Source organism: Perca fluviatilis, chromosome 2 (assembly GCF_010015445.1).
Source record: "Perca fluviatilis chromosome 2, GENO_Pfluv_1.0, whole genome shotgun sequence".
Classification (NCBI taxonomy): Eukaryota; Metazoa; Chordata; class Actinopteri; order Perciformes; family Percidae; genus Perca; species Perca fluviatilis.
The window spans coordinates 44,918,078-44,939,051 of NC_053113.1; the positions used below are offsets into that span (position 1 = coordinate 44,918,078).

The following is a 20,974-nucleotide window of genomic DNA, read 5'->3' on the forward strand; positions in this document are numbered from 1 at the left end:
AGTTTAGAAAAGGTTGGTGACCCCTGTTCTAGACAAACAACAGAGAAAGCTTGTTGATAGCTGTGCTTGACTGAAATTGAAGGATTTAGATGTGTTTTAGCACATGTTGAAAGCTAATTACATACTTTTTGTTTTTTTATGGATGTACATTTACTTTGATAGACAGTTTGTACAGGAATAAAGTTGGAAATGAGGAACAAGTGATTTAATAGCTAAAGAGCAGTACGAGCTAGCCAGAAGATGTAGTAATTCAAAGGAACAACAGAAAAGTAGCTTTACCCAGCTGCCGTGACCTGTATTTGAACCGGGGTTGCGGCGTCCACAACGTTTCGCACATGTTGAAAGCTAATGACTTACTTTTCGGCTTTTTATGGATGTACATTTACTTTGATAGACAGTTTGTACAGGAGTAAAGTTGGAAATGAGGAACAAGTGATTTAATAGTTAAAGAGCAGTACGAGCTAGCCAGGAGTCGAACCTAGAATCTTCTGATCCGTAGTCAGACGCGTTATCCATTGCGCCACTAGCCCTACTTTCAGAGAGCATCGGGAGCAGCTCGGTTCTCACACCATTGTATGCAAACAGTGGGGATATTTGTTGGCAAGGGTATAGAAGGCCAGTCAAACTTTTGTTGTAGTGGAAAATACAGGGCCTCTTGCAGGACATTTAGCCTAAGCTGTCCAGTTTCTATCAATGTAAAGTATAACAGACGACGTATTAATTCAAAGGAACAACAGAAAAGTAGCTTTACCCATCTGCCGTGAACCGGATTCGAACCGGGGTTGCTGCGACCACAACGCAGAGTACTAACCACTATACGATCACGGCCATTGGGAAGGAAGAGGGCCTCGTTGTTGTGATAGCATAGCTGGAACTCTGAATATTAAATATACTGCTATTTTCTCGGTTTCCCTAATTGATGAGTAACAAATGACATTATCACGGATGGTTTATCTAGCACTGCTGATTCTAGACCAGGGGTCAACAACGCGGTGCCCGCGGGCACCAGGTAGCCCCCAAGGACCACATGAGTAGCCCTCAGGCCTGTTCTAAAAATTAAAATTGAATATTGATATTATCTGTTTCCCACCTTGTTAAGTCATTGTTGATAATTATTGTGAGAAATCATCAACATGATCAGTGTCTTCACATTGATGAGCGTCATTAATCATTAATAATCATATATAACTATCATTAATCGTTAATAATCATGTATAACTATCATTAATCGTTAATAATCATATATAACTAAAGGCAAACTGAGCTTATTTGTTATTTCAGAAGAGTGTATCAAACTGGTAGCCCTTCGTATGACTCAATACCCATGAAGTAGCTCTCAGTTTAGAAAAGGTTGGTGACCCCTGTTCTAGACAAACAACAGAGAAAGCTTGTTGATAGCTGTGCTTGACTGAAATTGAAGGATTTAGATGTGTTTTAGCACATGTTGAAAGCTAATTACATACTTTTTGTTTTTTTATGGATGTACATTTACTTTGATAGACAGTTTGTACAGGACTAAAGTTGGAAATGAGGAACAAGTGATTTAATAGCTAAAGAGCAGTACGAGCTAGCCAGAAGATGTAGTAATTCAAAGGAACAACAGAAAAGTAGCTTTACCCAGCTGCCGTGACCTGTATTTGAACCGGGGTTGCGGCGTCCACAACGTTTCGCACATGTTGAAAGCTAATGACTTACTTTTCGGCTTTTTATGGATGTACATTTACTTTGATAGACAGTTTGTACAGGAGTAAAGTTGGAAATGAGGAACAAGTGATTTAATAGTTAAAGAGCAGTACGAGCTAGCCAGGAGTCGAACCTAGAATCTTCTGATTCGTAGTCAGACGCGTTATCCATTGCGCCACTAGCCCTACTCTCAGAGAGCATCGGGAGCAGCTCGGTTCTCACACCATTGTATGCAAACAGTGGGGATATTTGTTGGCAAGGGTATAGAAGGCCAGTCAAACTTTTGTTGTAGTGGAAAATACGGGGCCTCTTGCAGGACATTTAGCCTAAGCTGTCCAGTTTCTATCAATGTAAAATTATAACGAACGACGTTTATTAATTCAAAGGAACAACAGAAAAGTAGCTTTCCCATCTGCCGTGACCAGATTCGAACCGGGGTTGCTGCGACCAAAACACAAAGAGTACTAACCACTATACGATCACGGCCATTGGGAAGGAAGAGGGCCTCGTTGTTGTGATAGCATAGTTGGAACTCTGAATATTAAATATACTGCTATTTTCTCGGTTTCCCTAATTGATGAGTAACAAATGACATTATCACGGATGGTTTATCTAGCACTGCTGATTCTAGACCAGGGGTCAACAACGCGGTGCCCGCGGGCACCAGGTAGCCCCAAGGACCACATGAGTAGCCCTCAGGCCTGTTCTAAAAATTAAAATTGAATATTGATATTATCTGTTTCCCACCTTGTTAAGTCATTGTTGATAATTATTGTGAGAAATCATCAACATGATCAGTGTCTTCACATTGATGAGCGTCATTAATCATTAATAATCATATATAACTATCATTAATCGTTAATAATCATGTATAACTATCATTAATCGTTAATAATCATATATAACTAAAGGCAAACTGAGCTTATTTGTTATTTCAGAAGAGTGTATCAAACTGGTAGCCCCTTGCTATGACTCAATACCCATGAAGTAGCTCTCAGTTTAGAAAAGGTTGGTGACCCCTGTTCTAGACAAACAACAGAGAAAGCTTGTTGATAGCTGTGCTTGACTGAAATTGAAGGATTTAGATGTGTTTTAGCACATGTTGAAAGCTAATTACATACTTTTGGTTTTTTTATGGATGTACATTTACTTTGATAGACAGTTTGTACAGGACTAAAGTTGGAAATGAGGAACAAGTGATTTAATAGCTAAAGAGCAGTACGAGCTAGCCAGAAGATGTAGTAATTCAAAGGAACAACAGAAAAGTAGCTTTACCCAGCTGCCGTGACCTGTATTTGAACCGGGGTTGCAGCGTCCACAACGTTTCGCACATGTTGAAAGCTAATGACTTACTTTTCGGCTTTTTATGGATGTACATTTACTTTGATAGACAGTTTGTACAGGAGTAAAGTTGGAAATGAGGAACAAGTGATTTAATAGTTAAAGAGCAGTAACGAGCTAGCCAGGAGTCGAACCTAGAATCTTCTGATCCGTAATCAGGCCGCGTTATCCATTGCGCCACTAGCCCTACTCCAGAGAGCATCGGGGAGCGCTTCGGTTCTCACACCATTGTATGCAAACAGTGGGGATATTTGTTGACAAGGGTATAGAAGGCCAGTCAAACTTTTGTTGTAGTGGAAAATACAGGGCCTCTTGCAGGACATTTAGCCTAAGCTGTCCAGTTTCTATCAATGTAAAATATAGCAGACGACGTATTAATTCAAAGGAACAACAGAAAAGTAGCTTTACGCAGCTGCCGTGACCCGGATTCGAACCGGGGTTGCTGCGACCACAACGCAGAGTACTAACCACTATACGATCACGGCCATTGGGAAGGAAGAGGGCCTCGTTGTTGTGATAGCATAGTTGGAACTCTGAATATTAAATATACTGCTATTTTCTCGGTTTCCCTAATTGATGAGTAACAAATGACATTATCACGGATGGTTTATCTAGCACTGCTGATTCTAGACCAGGGGTCAACAACGCGTGCCCGCGCACTCAGGTAGCCCCCAAGGACCACATGAGTAGCCCTCAGGCCTGTTCTAAAAATTAAAATTGAATATTGATATTATCTGTTTCCCACCTTGTTAAGTCATTGTTGATAATTATTGTGAGAAATCATCAACATGATCAGTGTCTTCACATTGATGAGCGTCATTAATCATTAATAATCATATATAACTATCATTATCGTTATAATTTTACTATCATTAATCGTTAATAATCATATATAACTAAAGGCAAACTGAGCTTATTTGTTATTTCAGAAGAGTGTATCAAACTGGTAGCCCTTCGTATGACTCAATACCCATGAAGTAGCTCTCAGTTTAGAAAAGGTTGGTGACCCCTGTTCTAGACAAACAACAGAGAAAGCTTGTTGATAGCTGTGCTTGACTGAAATTGAAGGATTTAGATGTGTTTTAGCACATGTTGAAAGCTAATTACATACTTTTTGTTTTTTTATGTGCATTTACTTTGATAGACAGTTTGTACAGGAGTAAAGTTGGAAATGAGGAACAAGTGATTTAATAGCTAAAGAGCAGTAGGAGCTAGCCAGAAGATGTAGTAATTCAAAGGAACAACAGAAAAGTAGCTTTACCCAGCTGCCGTGACCTGTATTTGAACCGGGGTTGCGGCGTCCACAACGTTTCGCACATGTTGAAAGCTAATGACTTACTTTTCGGCTTTTTATGGATGTACATTTACTTTGATAGACAGTTTGTACAGGAGTAAAGTTGGAAATGAGGAACAAGTGATTTAATAGTTAAAGAGCAGTACGAGCTAGCCAGGAGTCGAACCTAGAATCTTCTGATTCGTAGTCAGACGCGTTATCCATTGCGCCACTAGCCCTACTTTCAGAGAGCATCGGGAGCAGCTCGGTTCTCACACCATTGTATGCAAACAGTGGGGATATTTGTTGGCAAGGGTATAGAAGGCCAGTCAAATTTTTGTTGTAGTGGAAAATACGGGGCCTCTTGCAGGACATTTAGCCTAAGCTGTCCAGTTTCTATCAATGTAAAGTATAACAGACGACGTATTATTAATTCAAAGGAACAACAGAAAAGTAGCTTTACGCCAGCTGCCGTGACCGGATTCGAACCGGGGTTGCTGCGACCAAACGCGAGAGTACTAACCACTATACGATCACGGCCATTGGGAAGGAAGAGGGCCTCGTTGTTGTGATAGCATAGTTGGAACTCTGAATATTAAATATACTGCTATTTTCCGGTTTCCCTAATTGATGAGTAACAAATGACATTATCACGGATGGTTTATCTAGCACTGCTGATTCTAGACCAGGGGTCAACAACGCGTGCCCGCCGAGCACTCAGGTAGCCCCAAGGGACCACATGAGTAGCCCTCAGGCCTGTTCTAAAAATTAAAATTGAATATTGATATTATCTGTTTCCCACCTTGTTAAGTCATTGTTGATAATTATTGTGAGAAATCATCAACATGATCAGTGTCTTCACATTGATGAGCGTCATTAATCATTAATAATCATATATAACTATCATTATCGTTAATAATCATTATAACTATCATTAATCGTTAATAATCATATATAACTAAAGGCAAACTGAGCTTATTTGTTATTTCAGAAGAGTGTATCAAACTGGTAGCCCTTCGTTATGACTCAATACCCATGAAGTAGCTCTCAGTTTAGAAAAGGTTGGTGACCCCTGTTCTAGACCAAAACAGCAAGAAAGCTTGTTGATAGCTGTGCTTGACTGAAATTGAAGGATTTAGATGTGTTTTAGCACATGTTGAAAGCTAATTACATACTTTTTGGTTTTATGTGCATTTACTTTGATAGACAGTTTGTACAGGAGTAAAGTTGGAAATGAGGAACAAGTGATTTAATAGCTAAAGAGCAGTAGGAGCTAGCCAGAAGATGTAGTAATTCAAAGGAACAACAGAAAAGTAAGCTTTACCCAGCTGCGGCCCCTGTATTTGAACCGGGGTTGCGCGTCACAACATTTCGCACATGTTGAAAGCTAATTACTTACTTTTCCGCTTTTTTATGGATGTACATTTACTTTGATAGACAGTTTGTACAGGAGTAAAGTTGGAAATGAGGAACAAGTGATTTAATAGTTAAAGAGCAGTACGAGCTAGCCAGGAGTCGAACCTAGAATCTTCTGATCCGTAGTCAGGCAGCGTTTATCCATTGCGCCACTAGCCTTACTCTTCAGAGAGCATCGGGAGCAGCTCGGTTCTCACACCATTGTATGCAAACAGTGGGGTATATTTGTTGGCAAAGGGTATAGAAGGCCAGTCAAACTTTTGTTGTAGTGGAAAATACAGGGCCTCTTGCAGGACATTTAGCCTAAGCTGTCCAGTTTCTATCAATGTAAAATATAGCAGACGGCACTATTAATTCAAAAGGAACAACAGAAAAGTAGCTTTACCCAGCTGCCGTGACCAGTTCAACACCAGGGGTTGCTGCGACCACAACGCAGAGTACTAACCACTATACGATCACGCGCCATTGGGAGAAGGAAGAGGGCCTCGTTGTTGTGATAGCATAGTTGGAACTCTGAATATTAAATATACTGCTATTTTCTCGGTTTCCCTAATTGATGAGTAACAAATGACATTATCACGGATGGTTTATCTAGCACTGCTGATTCTAGACCAGGGGTCAACAACGCAGTGCCCGCGGGCACCAGGTAGCCCCCAAGGACCACATGAGTAGCCCTCAGGCCTGTTCTAAAAATTAAAATTGAATATTGATATTATCTGTTTCCCACCTTGTTAAGTCATTGTTGATAATTATTGTGAGAAATCATCAACATGATCAGTGTCTTCACATTGATGAGCGTCATTAATCATTAATAATCATATATAACTATCATTAATCGTTAATAATCATATATAACTAAAGGCAAACTGAGCTTATTTGTTATTTCAGAAGAGTGTATCAAACTGGTAGCCCTTCGTATGACTCAATACCCATGAAGTAGCTCTCAGTTTAGAAAAGGTTGGTGACCCCTGTTCTAGACAAACAACAGAGAAAGCTTGTTGATAGCTGTGCTTGACTGAAATTGAAGGATTTAGATGTGTTTTAGCACATGTTGAAAGCTAATTACATACTTTTTGGTTTTTTATGTGCATTTACTTTGATAGACAGTTTGTACAGGAGTAAAGTTGGAAATGAGGAACAAGTGATTTAATAGCTAAAGAGCAGTAGGAGCTAGCCAGAAGATGTAGTAATTCAAAGGAACAACAGAAAAGTAGCTTTACCCAGCTGCCGTGACCTGTATTTGAACCGGGGTTGCGCGTCCACAACATTTCGCACATGTTGAAAGCTAATTACTTACTTTTCGGCTTTTTATGGATGTACATTTACTTTGATAGACAGTTTGTACAGGAGTAAAGTTGGAAATGAGGAACAAGTGATTTAATAGTTAAAGAGCAGTACGAGCTAGCCAGGAGTCGAACCTAGAATCTTCTGATCCGTAGTCAGACGCGTTATCCATTGCGCCACTAGCCCTACTCTCAGAGAGCATCGGGAGCAGCTCGGTTCTCACACCATTGTATGCAAACAGTGGGGATATTTGTTGGCAAGGGTATAGAAGGCCAGTCAAACTTTTGTTGTAGTGGAAAATACAGGGCCTCTTGCAGGACATTTAGCCTAAGCTGTCCAGTTTCTATCAATGTAAAATATAGCAGACGACGTATTAATTCAAAGGAACAACAGAAAAGTAGCTTTACGCAGCTGCCGTGACCCGGATTCGAACCGGGGTTGCTGCGACCACAACGCAGAGTACTAACCACTATACGATCACGGCCATTGGGAAGGAAGAGGGCCTCGTTGTTGTGATAGCATAGTTGGAACTCTGAATATTAAATATACTGCTATTTTCTCGGTTTCCCTAATTGGTGACCCCTGTTCTAGACAAACAACAGAGAAAGCTTGTTGATAGCTGTGCTTGACTGAAATTGAAGGATTTAGATGTGTTTTAGCACATGTTGAAAGCTAATTACATACTTTTTGGTTTTTTATGTGCATTTACTTTGATAGACAGTTTGTACAGGAGTAAAGTTGGAAATGAGGAACAAGTGATTTAATAGCTAAAGAGCAGTAGGAGCTAGCCAGAAGATGTAGTAATTCAAAGGAACAACAGAAAAGTAGCTTTACCCAGCTGCCGTGACCTGTATTTGAACCGGGGTTGCGGCGTCCACAACATTTCGCACATGTTGAAAGCTAATTACTTACTTTTCGGCTTTTTATGGATGTACATTTACTTTGACAGACAGTTTGTACAGGAGTAAAGTTGGAAATGAGGAACAAGTGATTTAATAGTTAAAGAGCAGTACGAGCTAGCCAGGAGTCAAACCTAGAATCTTCTGATCCATAGTCAGACGCGTTATCCATTGCGCCACTAGCCCTACTTTCAGAGAGTATGGGAGCAGCTCGGTTCTCACACCATTGTATGCAAACAGTGGGGATATTTGTTGGCAAGGGTATAGAAGGCCAGTCAAACTTTTGTTGTAGTGGAAAATACAGGGCCTCTTGCAGGACATTTAGCCTAAGCTGTCCAGTTTCTATCAATGTAAAATATAGCAGACGACGTATTAATTCAAAGGAACAACAGAAAAGTAGCTTTACGCAGCTGCCGTGACCCGGATTCGAACCAGGGTTGCTGCGACCACAACGCAGAGTACTAACCACTATACGATCACGGCCATTGGGAAGAAAGAGGGCCTCGTTGTTGTGATAGCATAGTTGGAACTCTGAATATTAAATATACTGCTATTTTCTCGGTTTCCCTAATTGATGAGTAACAAATGACATTATCACGGATGGTTTATCTAGCACTGCTGATTCTAGACCAGGGGTCAACAACGCGGTGCCCGCGGGCACCAGGTAGCCCCCAAGGACCACATGAGTAGCCCTCAGGCCTGTTCTAAAAATTAAAATTGAATATTGATATTATCTGTTTCCCACCTTGTTAAGTCATTGTTGATAATTATTGTGAGAAATCATCAACATGATCAGTGTCTTCACATTGATGAGCGTCATTAATCATTAATAATCATATATAACTATCATTAATCGTTAATAATCATATATAACTAAAGGCAAACTGAGCTTATTTGTTATTTCAGAAGAGTGTATCAAACTGGTAGCCCTTCGTATGACTCAATACCCATGAAGTAGCTCTCAGTTTAGAAAAGGTTGGTGACCCCTGTTCTAGACAAACAACAGAGAAAGCTTGTTGATAGCTGTGCTTGACTGAAATTGAAGGATTTAGATGTGTTTTAGCACATGTTGAAAGCTAATTACATACTTTTTGTTTTTTTATGGATGTACATTTACTTTGATAGACAGTTTGTACAGGACTAAAGTTGGAAATGAGGAACAAGTGATTTAATAGCTAAAGAGCAGTACGAGCTAGCCAGAAGATGTAGTAATTCAAAGGAACAACAGAAAAGTAGGCTACAAAAACACAGCAGTCACTGAACTCACGTTGGGAGTTTCGTTGAAGGAGGATGTAGTCCAGCTTGTTGTTTAATGAGCAGACACTTGCAAGCAGGATGGCTGGGATAGGTGGACAGCTAGCGTTAGCTTTCCACCTAGCCGATGAGGATGTCCCGTAGCCGGCTAGCGGCATTGAGCGACACCGCTGGTCACGCCCGCCGATAGGGGGGGACAAACGGGTCTGTTGTCCCGGGCCCACAGTAGGGGGCAGAACTGGGCCCTCATTAAATTATGGAAGAATTAAAAATCTTTTTTTTAAATAGGCCTATTTGTGGAAAAAAATATGTAGCATAATATTTGAATTACATAAAAGCGTTTTATTTGTTTTCTTCCTAATTGTCCTGGAAATGGTGGTCAAGAACCCCCCCACCCCCAACATAAAAATGGTTTGGCCACTGATCAAAATTTGATGTTGTCACTTGATTTGAAGTTCAGTACGCTCAAAATGTCAGGTCAGCACAAGTCCGGAGCTCGGAAAAGGAAAGAAAAGAGAAGAAGAAAATAGAGGCCTTAGAGATATTCTAAACAAATATTTAAAAAAAGGTGGTGACGGTGAAGCTGGAACTGTCAACGTAGAGCAAGGTAAGAAACAGCGCAGCCAACGTGTACGAGCCTTGTAACGTAACGTAACAGGCCAGCTCTCATGTTAACGTCCATTAGCTCGTATAAAAGCCTGACACAACACGTTAACTTTTACAGAAACAGTTGAGTTTGGTAGCTCCATCAGTAAGGATGAGACAGAGAGAGATCCAGGTAAGGTCGTAGGCTAATATTCAGTGTTAGATTTTAAATTTCATAATATTTCCCCTCTTTGCTGAAGTCAAATTTTGTGTATAAAGGAATTAAAGGCCTGTCTGATATAGACGCCTGTTGCACATAAAAGCAGGGTCAGTTAAATCATTTAGGAAAATAAAAGCTCTGGCTTTTTATGGCCTTTGAAGTTTCACGCACAAATACCTACCTTTTCTGCAGTAAATGGTTCACCAATGGCTCCAGACTTGTGATGAATTACGACAGAGAAATCCTTATCAATTACTTTACCATAACCATGTCAGAGAAAAATACAGTTGAATATTGAATTACACAGAGGGAGGAATTGACTCCAAAAGAATTTATTTAAATAACTATATACAACAGTGCAAGTGCATAATTTCTCACTTTGCTCCTCTTCAATACATGTGGGTTGTCCACCACAACCACGACGGAGAGAGCCTCTTTCTGGAGTGTAGACTGCTGCTGCACAGGTCCTGCAATTGGAGCCTCAGGACAGGGGATGGCTTGTTGCAGCACCTTAGTCTCCTGACTCCGGATACGATCGTTGTGCCTGAATAAAAATAACAACAACAAAAGGGCATGTTTAAAGAAGAGATATATTCCACAAATAAAGTCGTTGTTGCTACCTAGGTTGTACAGATATTTATTGATTTACTCACCATTTTGCCAGCGTTGCCGTGTTCACCTCGGCCAGCTGGATGGTGGTTTCAGTCATCACACGTGCGTTGTTGATAACACATTGGCGTAAGTTGTTATACGCATGGATGACTTGGGTCCACCGGCTCTGGCTCTGGCTGCCCTTGGGGCTCCTCTTTTTTTTGCCAGTGATGGCCATGCAGAGCTGGATGAAGATGGCCTCCATCAAGCGGTTGCAGTCTGGCCACTGGGCCGAACCGTGTGACCCGATGAAAGACCTGGACAATTAAGGCAGTGCAAAACATGGTAATTATAGCTATGGTCACACTGATTGCAAAACAAACAAACAAACACAAAAATCAAATGAACGTACCGTCTGGTGGACTCCACCCCTGGTGCCACATTAACTTTGTTGACCCTAAACCGACCTACGTTTAGGGTTTGCTGGTGACGAGGAGGGTATGCTAGAAGTACTAGGAATTGTACTGTTGTTTGTACTGTTTTGTCTGTTTAGATGTCTGTTTGTCTTTCAGGGAATTTTGTCCCTGTTTTTTATTGTGTTTTATGATGTTTTATTTGTCTGTTTTGATTAATAGTTGACCGCTTTCCCCTTTGTCCTCAGTGTTTTTAGTCCATGTGTTGTATTCCCCTTCCGTTTTAAGGACCACAATGGAAACAAGCCTTTGGGCTTTATTGTGTTTTTATCCTTTTGAACACCTCTTGTTGATTGTTGTTCAATAAAGTTTTCATTCATATGCTGTCTTGCCCTTGTCAAAATCAGACAAGCCCTGCCAGAGGGCTATGATGTGCTTTGCCTCCTCCTGTGTCAGGGAAAGGCTGTGGCTTTTTAGGGTCACAAGGCAGCATGCCAAGTCCTGGACTGCTGCATAGCCGGGGATGTAGATGAATAATGAAAATGGAACATAGTGACAGACTTGTAGCAAAGCACAATATGTTAGGATTGATTCTTTAAAATCAATTGCAAAAAAAGTTAAAGACACAGATGAAGACACAGGATCAGGAGCTACAGCAGACGGACCTGTGGCAGGGGACTAAACAGGTTATAAACAGTGTCTATTTATGTCTTTTGTTTTGTTTTTTATGCACTAAGCTAACATGACACTTAGAATACAGTAAATAAAAAGTAAACATACTTACCAACAAAGTCAAAATCTTCCTCCGCAGAAACGAAACTTGCCGAAAACTTTCCAGGGGGACACGTGCCTCCTAATTGGCTCCTTTTCTAGGGAGACACTCAAGCTGTCATTGGCTGCTCGTGTCTGTTTTCTGGTGGCAACGAGCCCCCTTATTGGCCATTTCTATGGAGTTATTTGAGCTGTCATTCGCTGGCCGTTGCTCGACACACAGACGGCCGTACGTGCCACTAGCCCTACGTTCAGAGAGCATTGGGAGCAGCTCGGTTCTCACACCATTGCATGGAAACAGTGGTGATCTTTAAGTGTATAGTAGACAAGACAAGGGCTAGCCTCGTCTCACTCACTACAGGCACCTGTTAATCAAAGTGACCATGCCCTAATTTATGCAGAACTTTAAGCCTGAATATAACTTAATCTGGAGAGTTATATAAAAAATCCCCCCAGTGTTGTCATGAAGGGTAAACTTAGCTATAGAGACCAAAAACTGTTTTGGTACCAGGCTGTGAACATGTTTCATTCTGCTGTAAAATTGGGCATTTTAACATGGGAGTCTATGGAAATTGACTCACTTCTGGACCCAGCATCAAAGTGGCCCCTCAACGAACTACAGTTTTTGGTACTTCTGCATGTGTTTTATTGCTCAGCACGGAAGGTTGCCCCTTGGAAAATATCAAGGCTTTATACGGCTTCTCCTGCCCCTCAACAGGAGGTGGCATTGTAAAGTATTCTCTGTGCTCTGGTACTACACACGTTTTAATGGACACCCTGCAGCCAATCAGAATCGAGTATTTGCCCAGATAATGATTTGAAAAAAGAGGTCCCCCTGATACTTTTGTCTCGGCCTGCACCTAGTACGTTGCTACTTGTTGCTAGTCCAGGGCTGGACTGGCCATCTGGCATACCGGGCATTTTCCCGGTGGGCCGACGGACTTTTGGGCCGAACCACCGATATAAATAGGCCTTTTTTTATTTTTTGCGGCCCATTAGTTAATTTTCTTTATTGGCACTGGCCTGACCCAAGGCGTCGCGTTTTGGACGTTTTGAGCGTCCAGAGCGTCAATCAGAAAGTTTAACTTTGGTCAACTTTATGGTAATGATCTATGACGCGGTTCAGCGGCAAGCAGCGGCATACGCCAGCAACCAATCGGAATATAGACGTCCTTCGCGTTGGCTGATCCCAGAGAAACATATGATGTAAACTTGTGTTCCTACCAAGACATTATGTAAGGGGCACTTATAATGTAGAGTGAAGTGCTGCCTTTCTAAGGAACTTTTCAAAAGAGAAGATACCAAAATAGTTTACTCAGAACATATAGCCGGCATTTATTAAACATCAATTATCCAACAGTATGACCTTGTTTCTCTTTTCTTTTTGTAATGTCCTTTCAGTTGTGAAAATCTGTATTTCTCTTAGTTTTCAACTTTTTTCCACATAAGTAAAAAAACAATAAAAAAATAAAATGACCTCAGAGCTCTGATGAAATAACCCCAAAATAATAAACCAAAGTCCATCTACCCGGGTAGTATGTTTTTTTTAACGTGTGATGAGATCTCGCGCTTATCTGTACGATGCAAAGAAGAAATGGTGAGTAGAAGCAGTCCTTGTAACAGGCAAGATGATCATTCATGCCCTCTGCTCCTCTGCCTCGTGTGTCCAATGGCGAACACGTCCAATGGAACTCCCTCTCTCTCTCTCTCTCCCTCTCGTTCTCTCTCAAATCATGCATAAAAAAAACAACCTGCAGGGCAGGGTAATATTTAATTACTTTCTCAATAACTACCAGATCTGGGAATCTCTTATTCATCAATTGTAGTAACTTAAATTCTTATTTTCACTACACACATGAAACTCAAGAACTAGCATACCACGTAGTAACATAGCTTCAACATAGCATGGAATAGCACTTCAAATCATGTTCAACTCCGATTGGTTTTTTAACTTACGCAGTACACATAAATACATTTTCACACAATGCATTAAACAACTGAATTAACAGCAGAAAAATAGAGCTAACTTTGCGTGCTTGACTCAGTAAACACATCTATCACGCTATGTCTACTAGTAACACAACTGACGAACACGTGTAAAACACTCACCGGAGAAAAGGAATACAAGAAAATAATATCCTTGTTGTAAATTCGACCCTTTTTCCTCTGCTTTTCCTTCCCTAGAAGTAGGTTTCGTGGGAAAAACGTTTTTAACTAGCTCTTAAATGCTATTTTTAACTTTGTTCATTCAGTGTGGAAAATTTTAAACATGGCTTCAGCTCACAATCGTTCCGTAGTTTTTTTTTCCTTATTTTTCTTCTTCTCTCTAAGAATCAGTGTAGCAATTTTTCCCCACTATGCAGCGCCACCACTGCCACCTACTGGACAAATATGGTGTGCAAAGAAAATATAACCACAAGTAATCAAGAATACATTAATATAATATTAAACTAGAAATAACCTAATCCTGTTTGTAGGCTATTTTCGAGTGGGTTACAATTAGTTCCATGAAAAATGAAATAAAATCTCATAATCGCCGTTGCTGGGTTCCCCTATCATTTATGATATGACGTTGTTTGCATATAGGGACCAGTTAACGTTACCTGCCGGTCACATGGTCTCTAAACAGTCTGCTCATGGTGAAGTCCTGCACGGATCAACAGCTGGCAGCTGCTCGCTCTGCCTGCATTCTGCTGCGTTTCAGCGGCTAACGGAGCGAAGCTAACTGACCGATAACGGCCACCGCACCAACAAACAATACAAATTCTGTCATTATATATGTAATTCATAAAAGGTTTCTAGTGTCAGTGTGTTGGCCGTGCAGTGGCTGCTTGTGCTTTTTCTTCAATCATGTGTTGAACATGATCGAAGAATGCTGCTACGTCAGAGCGGCCAAAGCGTCAATTAGCTTCCCCGTACTTTTGGACAAGCGTCCTCGACAGGGCGGCCAGAGCTTCTTTGCAGCTCAAGTTGGCGGCGGTGTGTACGTACAGTCATAGTTATGGTTATATTATTTAGCAGACACTTATGTCCAAAGTGACAAAATATGAATCTTACAATAGTTAAAAATAGTTAAAAATTAACAGTAAACAGTTTTTAAAGTTGCTAAGCCAATATTAAGCAAAATAGTAATAATATCAATAATGACAATACAATATCAATAATAAAAACTAATAAAAATACCATAAATATACAAATCATAACTCTAAGAATGAATGAATTATTTAAGTGTAAGACAAGTCTTGACACCCCTCTTGAAGGATCCAAAACGATCACATGAACGCTGAACACTAGGCAACTCATATCATAGCATGCACGCATATTTTAAGAGGACTGTCTGCAGGGAATGTGTCTGACCAATCATGGTGGGTGTGGCCCGCCTGGGCCAAAAATGCCAGGGCCAATTTTTTGTCCCAGTCCAGCCCTGTGCTAGTCCAAGCTGTTACGTTAAGTTCAGCATGAAACTACACAAGACCTGACAAGAGTTATTATCACACGTCAGTGACAATGGTGATTCAACAAATTTACTGAAAAATTGTCTATTAACGTCTTACACATACAACTTATGAGTGCTTATAGGATATTGCTCTTGTGCTACGAGGTATTTGTTTTGTCTACACTTTCAATTGGCGTGGCACAGATATAACATTCATTCATCGTTATCATTTATTTTTATACTTAATTTTCTGTTACTGCAATAGTACCATATTACACCTGTTTAGGACTTTACCAGAGAATAACTTTTCCTCCCCAAAGTATGAAATATTGTTTTGCCAAGACAAAGAATATTTTGTGTTAGGCTGTTTTGCATTCATTAATAAGGGTCCCTCTGATTGGATGGCCCAGTATGTCATATTTGTAGGCGGTATTAAGACTCTTTTGTTACAAAGACAGAGATCACCATTGCCCTCCCCTAGTGTATCTGTTTAGGTTTTGTCGTACATATTTGGGTTTATGATGACATTTGGCCTTTCTCAAGGGAGAGGAGTACTGTTTTTTTTACGGGCTCTAATGGCCTAATTTTTTTTTTTTTTTTTTTTTTTTTTTTTTTTTTTTTCTGTTGCGGACCTTCTTGTGGGTGTCACTGTGATGCCCTTCAGCGCCATCCGGACCATTCATGGCTGCTGGTTTTATGGTGATGACTTTTGTCTGCTGCACTCTAGTTTTGATATGTTTCTTACCTCTGTCTCTATCTTCCACCTAATTTGCATTGCTGTAGACAGACAACAAGCAATATGCAATCCTATGCATTATTCTAGGAATATCACAATGTCAGTAGCCTGGATTATGGCATGTGCCAGCTGGGCACTGGCTGCTGTCTACTCTTATGGACTACTTTACTCAAAGGCCAACATAGCAGGGTTAGAGGATTATTTGGCATCAATAAATTGCCTTGGCAGTTGTAACCTTCTCTTTAACCCTCTTTGGGGAGTCCTGGACAGTGTTGCCGCTTTTTTCTTTCCCTGCACTGTCATGGTTTGCCTTTACACTAAAATATTTTTTGTGGCTAGAGAGCATGTGAGAAAGATTGGAGATATGAGCAATTATTCAAATAACAGTGTAAAAGGTGGGTTGATTAAACAGTCTGAGCATAAGGCTGCAAAGACTCTGGGCATTGTGCTTGGTGCATTCATCTTTTGTTGGATGCCGTTTTTTATCAGTTCTATAATTGATGCCTACAATGGCTTTAGTACACCTGCTGCCATCTTTGAAGCATGTGTTTGGATGGGTTATTTCAATTCAACATTAAACCCAATTATTTATGCCTTCTTTTATCCTTGGTTTAAGGAATGTTTTCATCTCATTGTCAATCTGAAAATATTTGACTCCCATTCTTCAACCATAAAGGTGATACATTTATGACAGTAGTGTTGAGTATTTGTATGGAGTTTGCATACAGAGCATGTTTAATTGCTTTTGTTCTTTTAAAAATAAACTAGAAACCTGGAAGATGATGTTTGCACGGATGTTTTACTGCCACTGATCTTTATAGCAGTAGCATAGCCAATGAATCAGAGTCTTATTTGTCTGTGGCAAAATACTGTGGTTCTCTGTGGTTTTTTGACCGATAGTTGATTTTAAATGTAGTTAAACTATCAAAAGATGAAACACATTTTAAAATTAACATCATTAAAATTTAGGCAAGTTATTGACTTTTTTTTATTAAGGACCACCATATAATAAAGACATTTCTATGGTTTAATTATTGTGGTTTATGCTGCATACCATGGGTGCCCTTATTACATCATGAATTTCATTGTTTTTTGGCAAATGCACTTAGTAATGGATTTAATATGAATAACTGCATTAAATTGTTATGGATGTTGATAGGCTAATAACAAACAGTTTCAAAGATAGGTTTCACAATGACCACATTAAACATTGGGACGGTTGAAATAATTAATTACATGAAATGGAATTAAAAATGGAAAAGGGTATAAAAAGTGGTATAAATGTGCAACTCTCAAAAAAGCATTAGGTAATGATTGACTAATTGGTAACACTTTATAATAACCATCATTAATAGATGGTAAATTGATAGTTAATTAATCTTTAGTTAGGGTTACTAGTTGGTTTGTAAACCATCTATGAACAGGTTATTATAAAGTTGCAACAGATGACTATAATACCTTGTTAAGTAGTTAAAAAATACTTTGTAAACCATCTATAAATATTATCTGGATGGCTATTGTAAAGTTGCTACTGATGTTTTTCATAGTTATTGGTTAGTATATATATACACACACACACACAGATTGAAAATCTAATTACCTAGGGTCTCATATGTATATGTATATATATGTGTACTCCACATTCCAAATTATTATGCAAATTATATTTTACACAGATTTTCCTAAATAGTCAATGCAAATGACAGTCAGTATAACTTTTAAGTCACCAACTGTTAGGGTATAAGTCAAATTTCATTGAACAGACCACCAAATGAAAACTCAAAAAACAGAGTTTCAAAGCATTGTATAGGTTGTAAAGAACTGAAAATTGTCATTTGCTGAATTTGCAGCATTAGGAGGTCATATTTACTTAAATCAAAAGCTATTTCAATCAAACACATTTTAACAGGGCAGATCCATGTTAACATAGGACCCCTTCTTTGATATCACATTCACAATTCTTGCATCCATTGAACTTGTGAGTTTATGGAGAGTTTCTGCTAGAATTTCTTTGCAGGATGTCAGAACAGCCTCCCAGAGCTGCTGTTTTAATGCGAACTGCCTCCCACCCTCAAAGATCTTTTGCTTGAGGATGCTCCAAAGATTCTCAATGGGGTTGAGGTCAGGGGAGGATGGGGGCCACAATGTGGTTTTTCAATGAAATTCGACTTATACCCTAACGGTTGGTGACTTGAAAATTATACTGACTGTCATTTGCATTGACTATTTAGGAAAATCAGTGTATATATCATATATATCATTTGCATAATAATTTGGAACGTGGTGTATATATATGTACATATATATGTATGTATATAGATACATTTTTTATATAATGAAGGGCAAAAAATGTATCATTGCTTCACCTAGCATTTACTAACCCATAACTAACTATGAAAAACATCAGTCGCAACTTTACAATAGCCATCCAGATAATATTTATAGATGGTTTACAAAGTATTTTTTAACTAGTTAACAAGGTATTATAGTACTCTGTTGCAACTTTATATTAACCATCTAGACACTGTTTATAGACGGTTTACAAACCAAATAGTAACCCTTAACAAAGTGTTAAGAATATCTGGTCCATCTATCTATGTAATGTTTATAGATGTTTTAAAAATGGTTTTTTAAAGATTTTCAAAAACATTTTAATCATTACCAGATACCTAATATACTATATGAGGGATATAATGTGTGTAACAAAAATCTGTTAATTAACAGCACTACTAATAATTAGTAAACATTATTAATTATAATTTCATTGTTTGTTAACTGTAAAATGACTGTTTGCTGACAGTTAAATGACAATAAACTAAAGATTAATTAACTATCAATTTACCATCTATTAATGATGGTTATTATAAAGTGTTACAGACTAATTAATTATTCGTTTAGAATTTCCCATATATTGTCTTAGTTCCCTATCTGATACTGATTATCTGCACCTTGTTTCCATGTTTGTATACGTATTATGTTTGATAAAACAGCAAGCCATTGCTAACCAACGTATGTAGAGTTGACTTCTTAACACAAGATCAGAGATGTATTTTGATCCTAAACCCTTTTAGTGATTTATAAATGAGTAACTGTTCTTTTAAATTCTTTGGTAGACTAAAAGCTAGTGCAGCGAACTGAGAACTCACTAATGATATGCTCAACTTTTTTGTAATCTGTTAGGACATAAGCAGCACCATTTGTAATTGTACTTTTTTTAATAAAAAAAAAATCCTAAATCCAAAGAATTTCCTTTTACTTAAATATTTTGGTAACGCAAGTTAACATGACAATCGTGAGATTCATCACGATTTAATATCTTAATCGATTGATAGCTCTAGTTTGCACTGCTCTGGTGTGTAGCGTTCTGGGATTCTCCCAGCCCTCTCTTCCTTGCGGCTGGGGTGCTTCACACTTTAATGTGGCCACTCAGATCTGGCACCAGCTCAGACAATGGCGTGGCTGATCTGTTTGTGAACAGTGCAAATAAAGTGGTAACAGTTGATAAATGGTAGTAGTGCAGTTATATGTATACATAGATAAATAACCTTTGGTTTATTTGTCCTTTAGGAATTTATTTTTCATTGTTAAGGACTCTAATAGCCTGTGGGAAGAAACTCAAACACTTTATTTGAAGGGGTGTGCATAAGACTGACTCCATCACAACCATGACACCTGTCATGAACATTACGGATTTTAGGCTGTAATGTAATGTAGTGTGCTGCCTTGTCTTTCTTCCCTTCTTTCTATGCCTCATGCACATTTTTTCACTCCATACCATCCACGTTATCATGAAGATTAAATCCAGCAATGTTATTTTTGCTTGTAATGAGTGATAATTGTTCCATAAACACCTTGTAAAATCCAACTAAAATCTTAAAGGTCCCATGACATGGTCCTCTTTGGATGCTTTTATATAGACCTTAGTGGTCCCCTAATATTGTATCTGCAGTCTCTTTCCTGAAATTCAGTTTTGGTGCAGAATTACATCCACTAGAGCCAGTCCCACAATGAGCTTCCCTTAGTATGTGCCATTTCTGTGTCAGTAGCTATTGAGGAGGAGAGAGAGGGGGGCAAGGTGGAGGGTGGTGGTGTGGCCTTGACCAACTGCCACTTTGCTCGTTTGATGCCTCTCTCTCATGGGTGGGCCAAATTCTCTGGGCGGGCAAAGCAGAGAAAGGGGTGGTAACCTTGGTCCTTATGACCTCATAAGGAGCAAGATTCCGGATCGGCCCATCTGAGCTTTCATTTTCTCAAAGGCAGAGCAGGATACCCAGGGCTCGGTTTACACCTATCGCCATTTCTAGCCAGGCAGGCTGGGGGGACGCATATTAATGTTAAAAAACCCTCATAAAAGTGAAATGTTCATGCCATGGGACCTTTAAATAAAAATTTGTTCTTAATATTTAATCGGTGCTGTCTCACCGTCACATTGTTTGCTACGGAGCACAGGAGGAGGAGATGGCCCGACTGCATGGAATACAGGATAGCATCAAATACCCTAGCATAAGATAACAGCAGAACGCATTGTAAATAACTAAATATCTGTCTTTTAATACAGTGTGTATATCATCAAATGTCAAAGTCTGGAAATACAGCCGTTAAGCTCTCACAATCGTTACACTTAATGTCCTTGTTATCAGTCTGAACTTTAATACTATTCGTGACAAAACCTGCATGAAGAAAAGTGTTTGCTTATTAGACTTTCATCTTCAAATTGTATCTCGGGGTGGGGGATACAACTAGTTGATGCTGTGATTTTGGCAAGGTGTTAACAATCACAAATTGTTGTAAACATAAATACTGCGGTGACCCCCGTGCGTAATGCTGCATGATGGTACTGCTGGCCCTGCAGAAGGACTATGCCAATGGAAGAATCAGGAGAGAAAAAGACTTCATGGACCATGACGATGACTGGCTAATATGCCGATTTAAATTCCCTAAAGCTGTGCTTTTGGATCTACGTACTAAATTGGGTCCACTAGAGAGGACAACGCGCCGGAACCGTGCCATCCCGGTCCATCCCGGTCCATCCCGGTCCAAATACAGGTCCTCTCCACTCTGGGGGCAACCTA

At 39.5% G+C, this 20,974-nt stretch overlaps 1 protein-coding gene and 8 non-coding genes across 9 annotated transcripts; 1 reads left to right on the plus strand and 8 right to left on the minus strand.

Moving 5' to 3' along the window:
- Positions 1–457: 457 nt before the first annotated feature.
- Positions 458–530, minus strand: trnar-acg. The gene has a single exon. It is a non-coding gene; the product is annotated as a tRNA-Arg (tRNA).
- A 1,265-nt stretch (positions 531–1,795) lies between these two features.
- On the minus strand, positions 1,796–1,868 carry trnar-acg. Its single transcript has one exon. It is a non-coding gene; the product is annotated as a tRNA-Arg (tRNA).
- A 1,569-nt stretch (positions 1,869–3,437) lies between these two features.
- On the minus strand, positions 3,438–3,509 carry trnah-gug. Its single transcript has one exon. It is a non-coding gene; the product is annotated as a tRNA-His (tRNA).
- A 954-nt stretch (positions 3,510–4,463) lies between these two features.
- trnar-acg lies at positions 4,464–4,536 on the minus strand. Its single transcript has one exon. It is a non-coding gene; the product is annotated as a tRNA-Arg (tRNA).
- Positions 4,537–7,110: 2,574 nt separating this feature from the next.
- On the minus strand, positions 7,111–7,183 carry trnar-acg. The gene has a single exon. It is a non-coding gene; the product is annotated as a tRNA-Arg (tRNA).
- A 226-nt stretch (positions 7,184–7,409) lies between these two features.
- On the minus strand, positions 7,410–7,481 carry trnah-gug. The gene has a single exon. It is a non-coding gene; the product is annotated as a tRNA-His (tRNA).
- Positions 7,482–8,009: 528 nt separating this feature from the next.
- trnah-aug lies at positions 8,010–8,082 on the minus strand. The gene has a single exon. It is a non-coding gene; the product is annotated as a tRNA-His (tRNA).
- Positions 8,083–8,307: 225 nt separating this feature from the next.
- Positions 8,308–8,379, minus strand: trnah-gug. Its single transcript has one exon. It is a non-coding gene; the product is annotated as a tRNA-His (tRNA).
- Positions 8,380–15,789: 7,410 nt separating this feature from the next.
- Positions 15,790–16,593, plus strand: LOC120551903 (trace amine-associated receptor 13c-like; the record flags this gene model as incomplete). Its single annotated transcript, XM_039789482.1, has 1 exon — positions 15,790–16,593. A coding segment is annotated over one exon (804 nt), but the record flags the coding sequence as incomplete, so codon positions are not given.
- Positions 16,594–20,974: the final 4,381 nt, after the last annotated feature.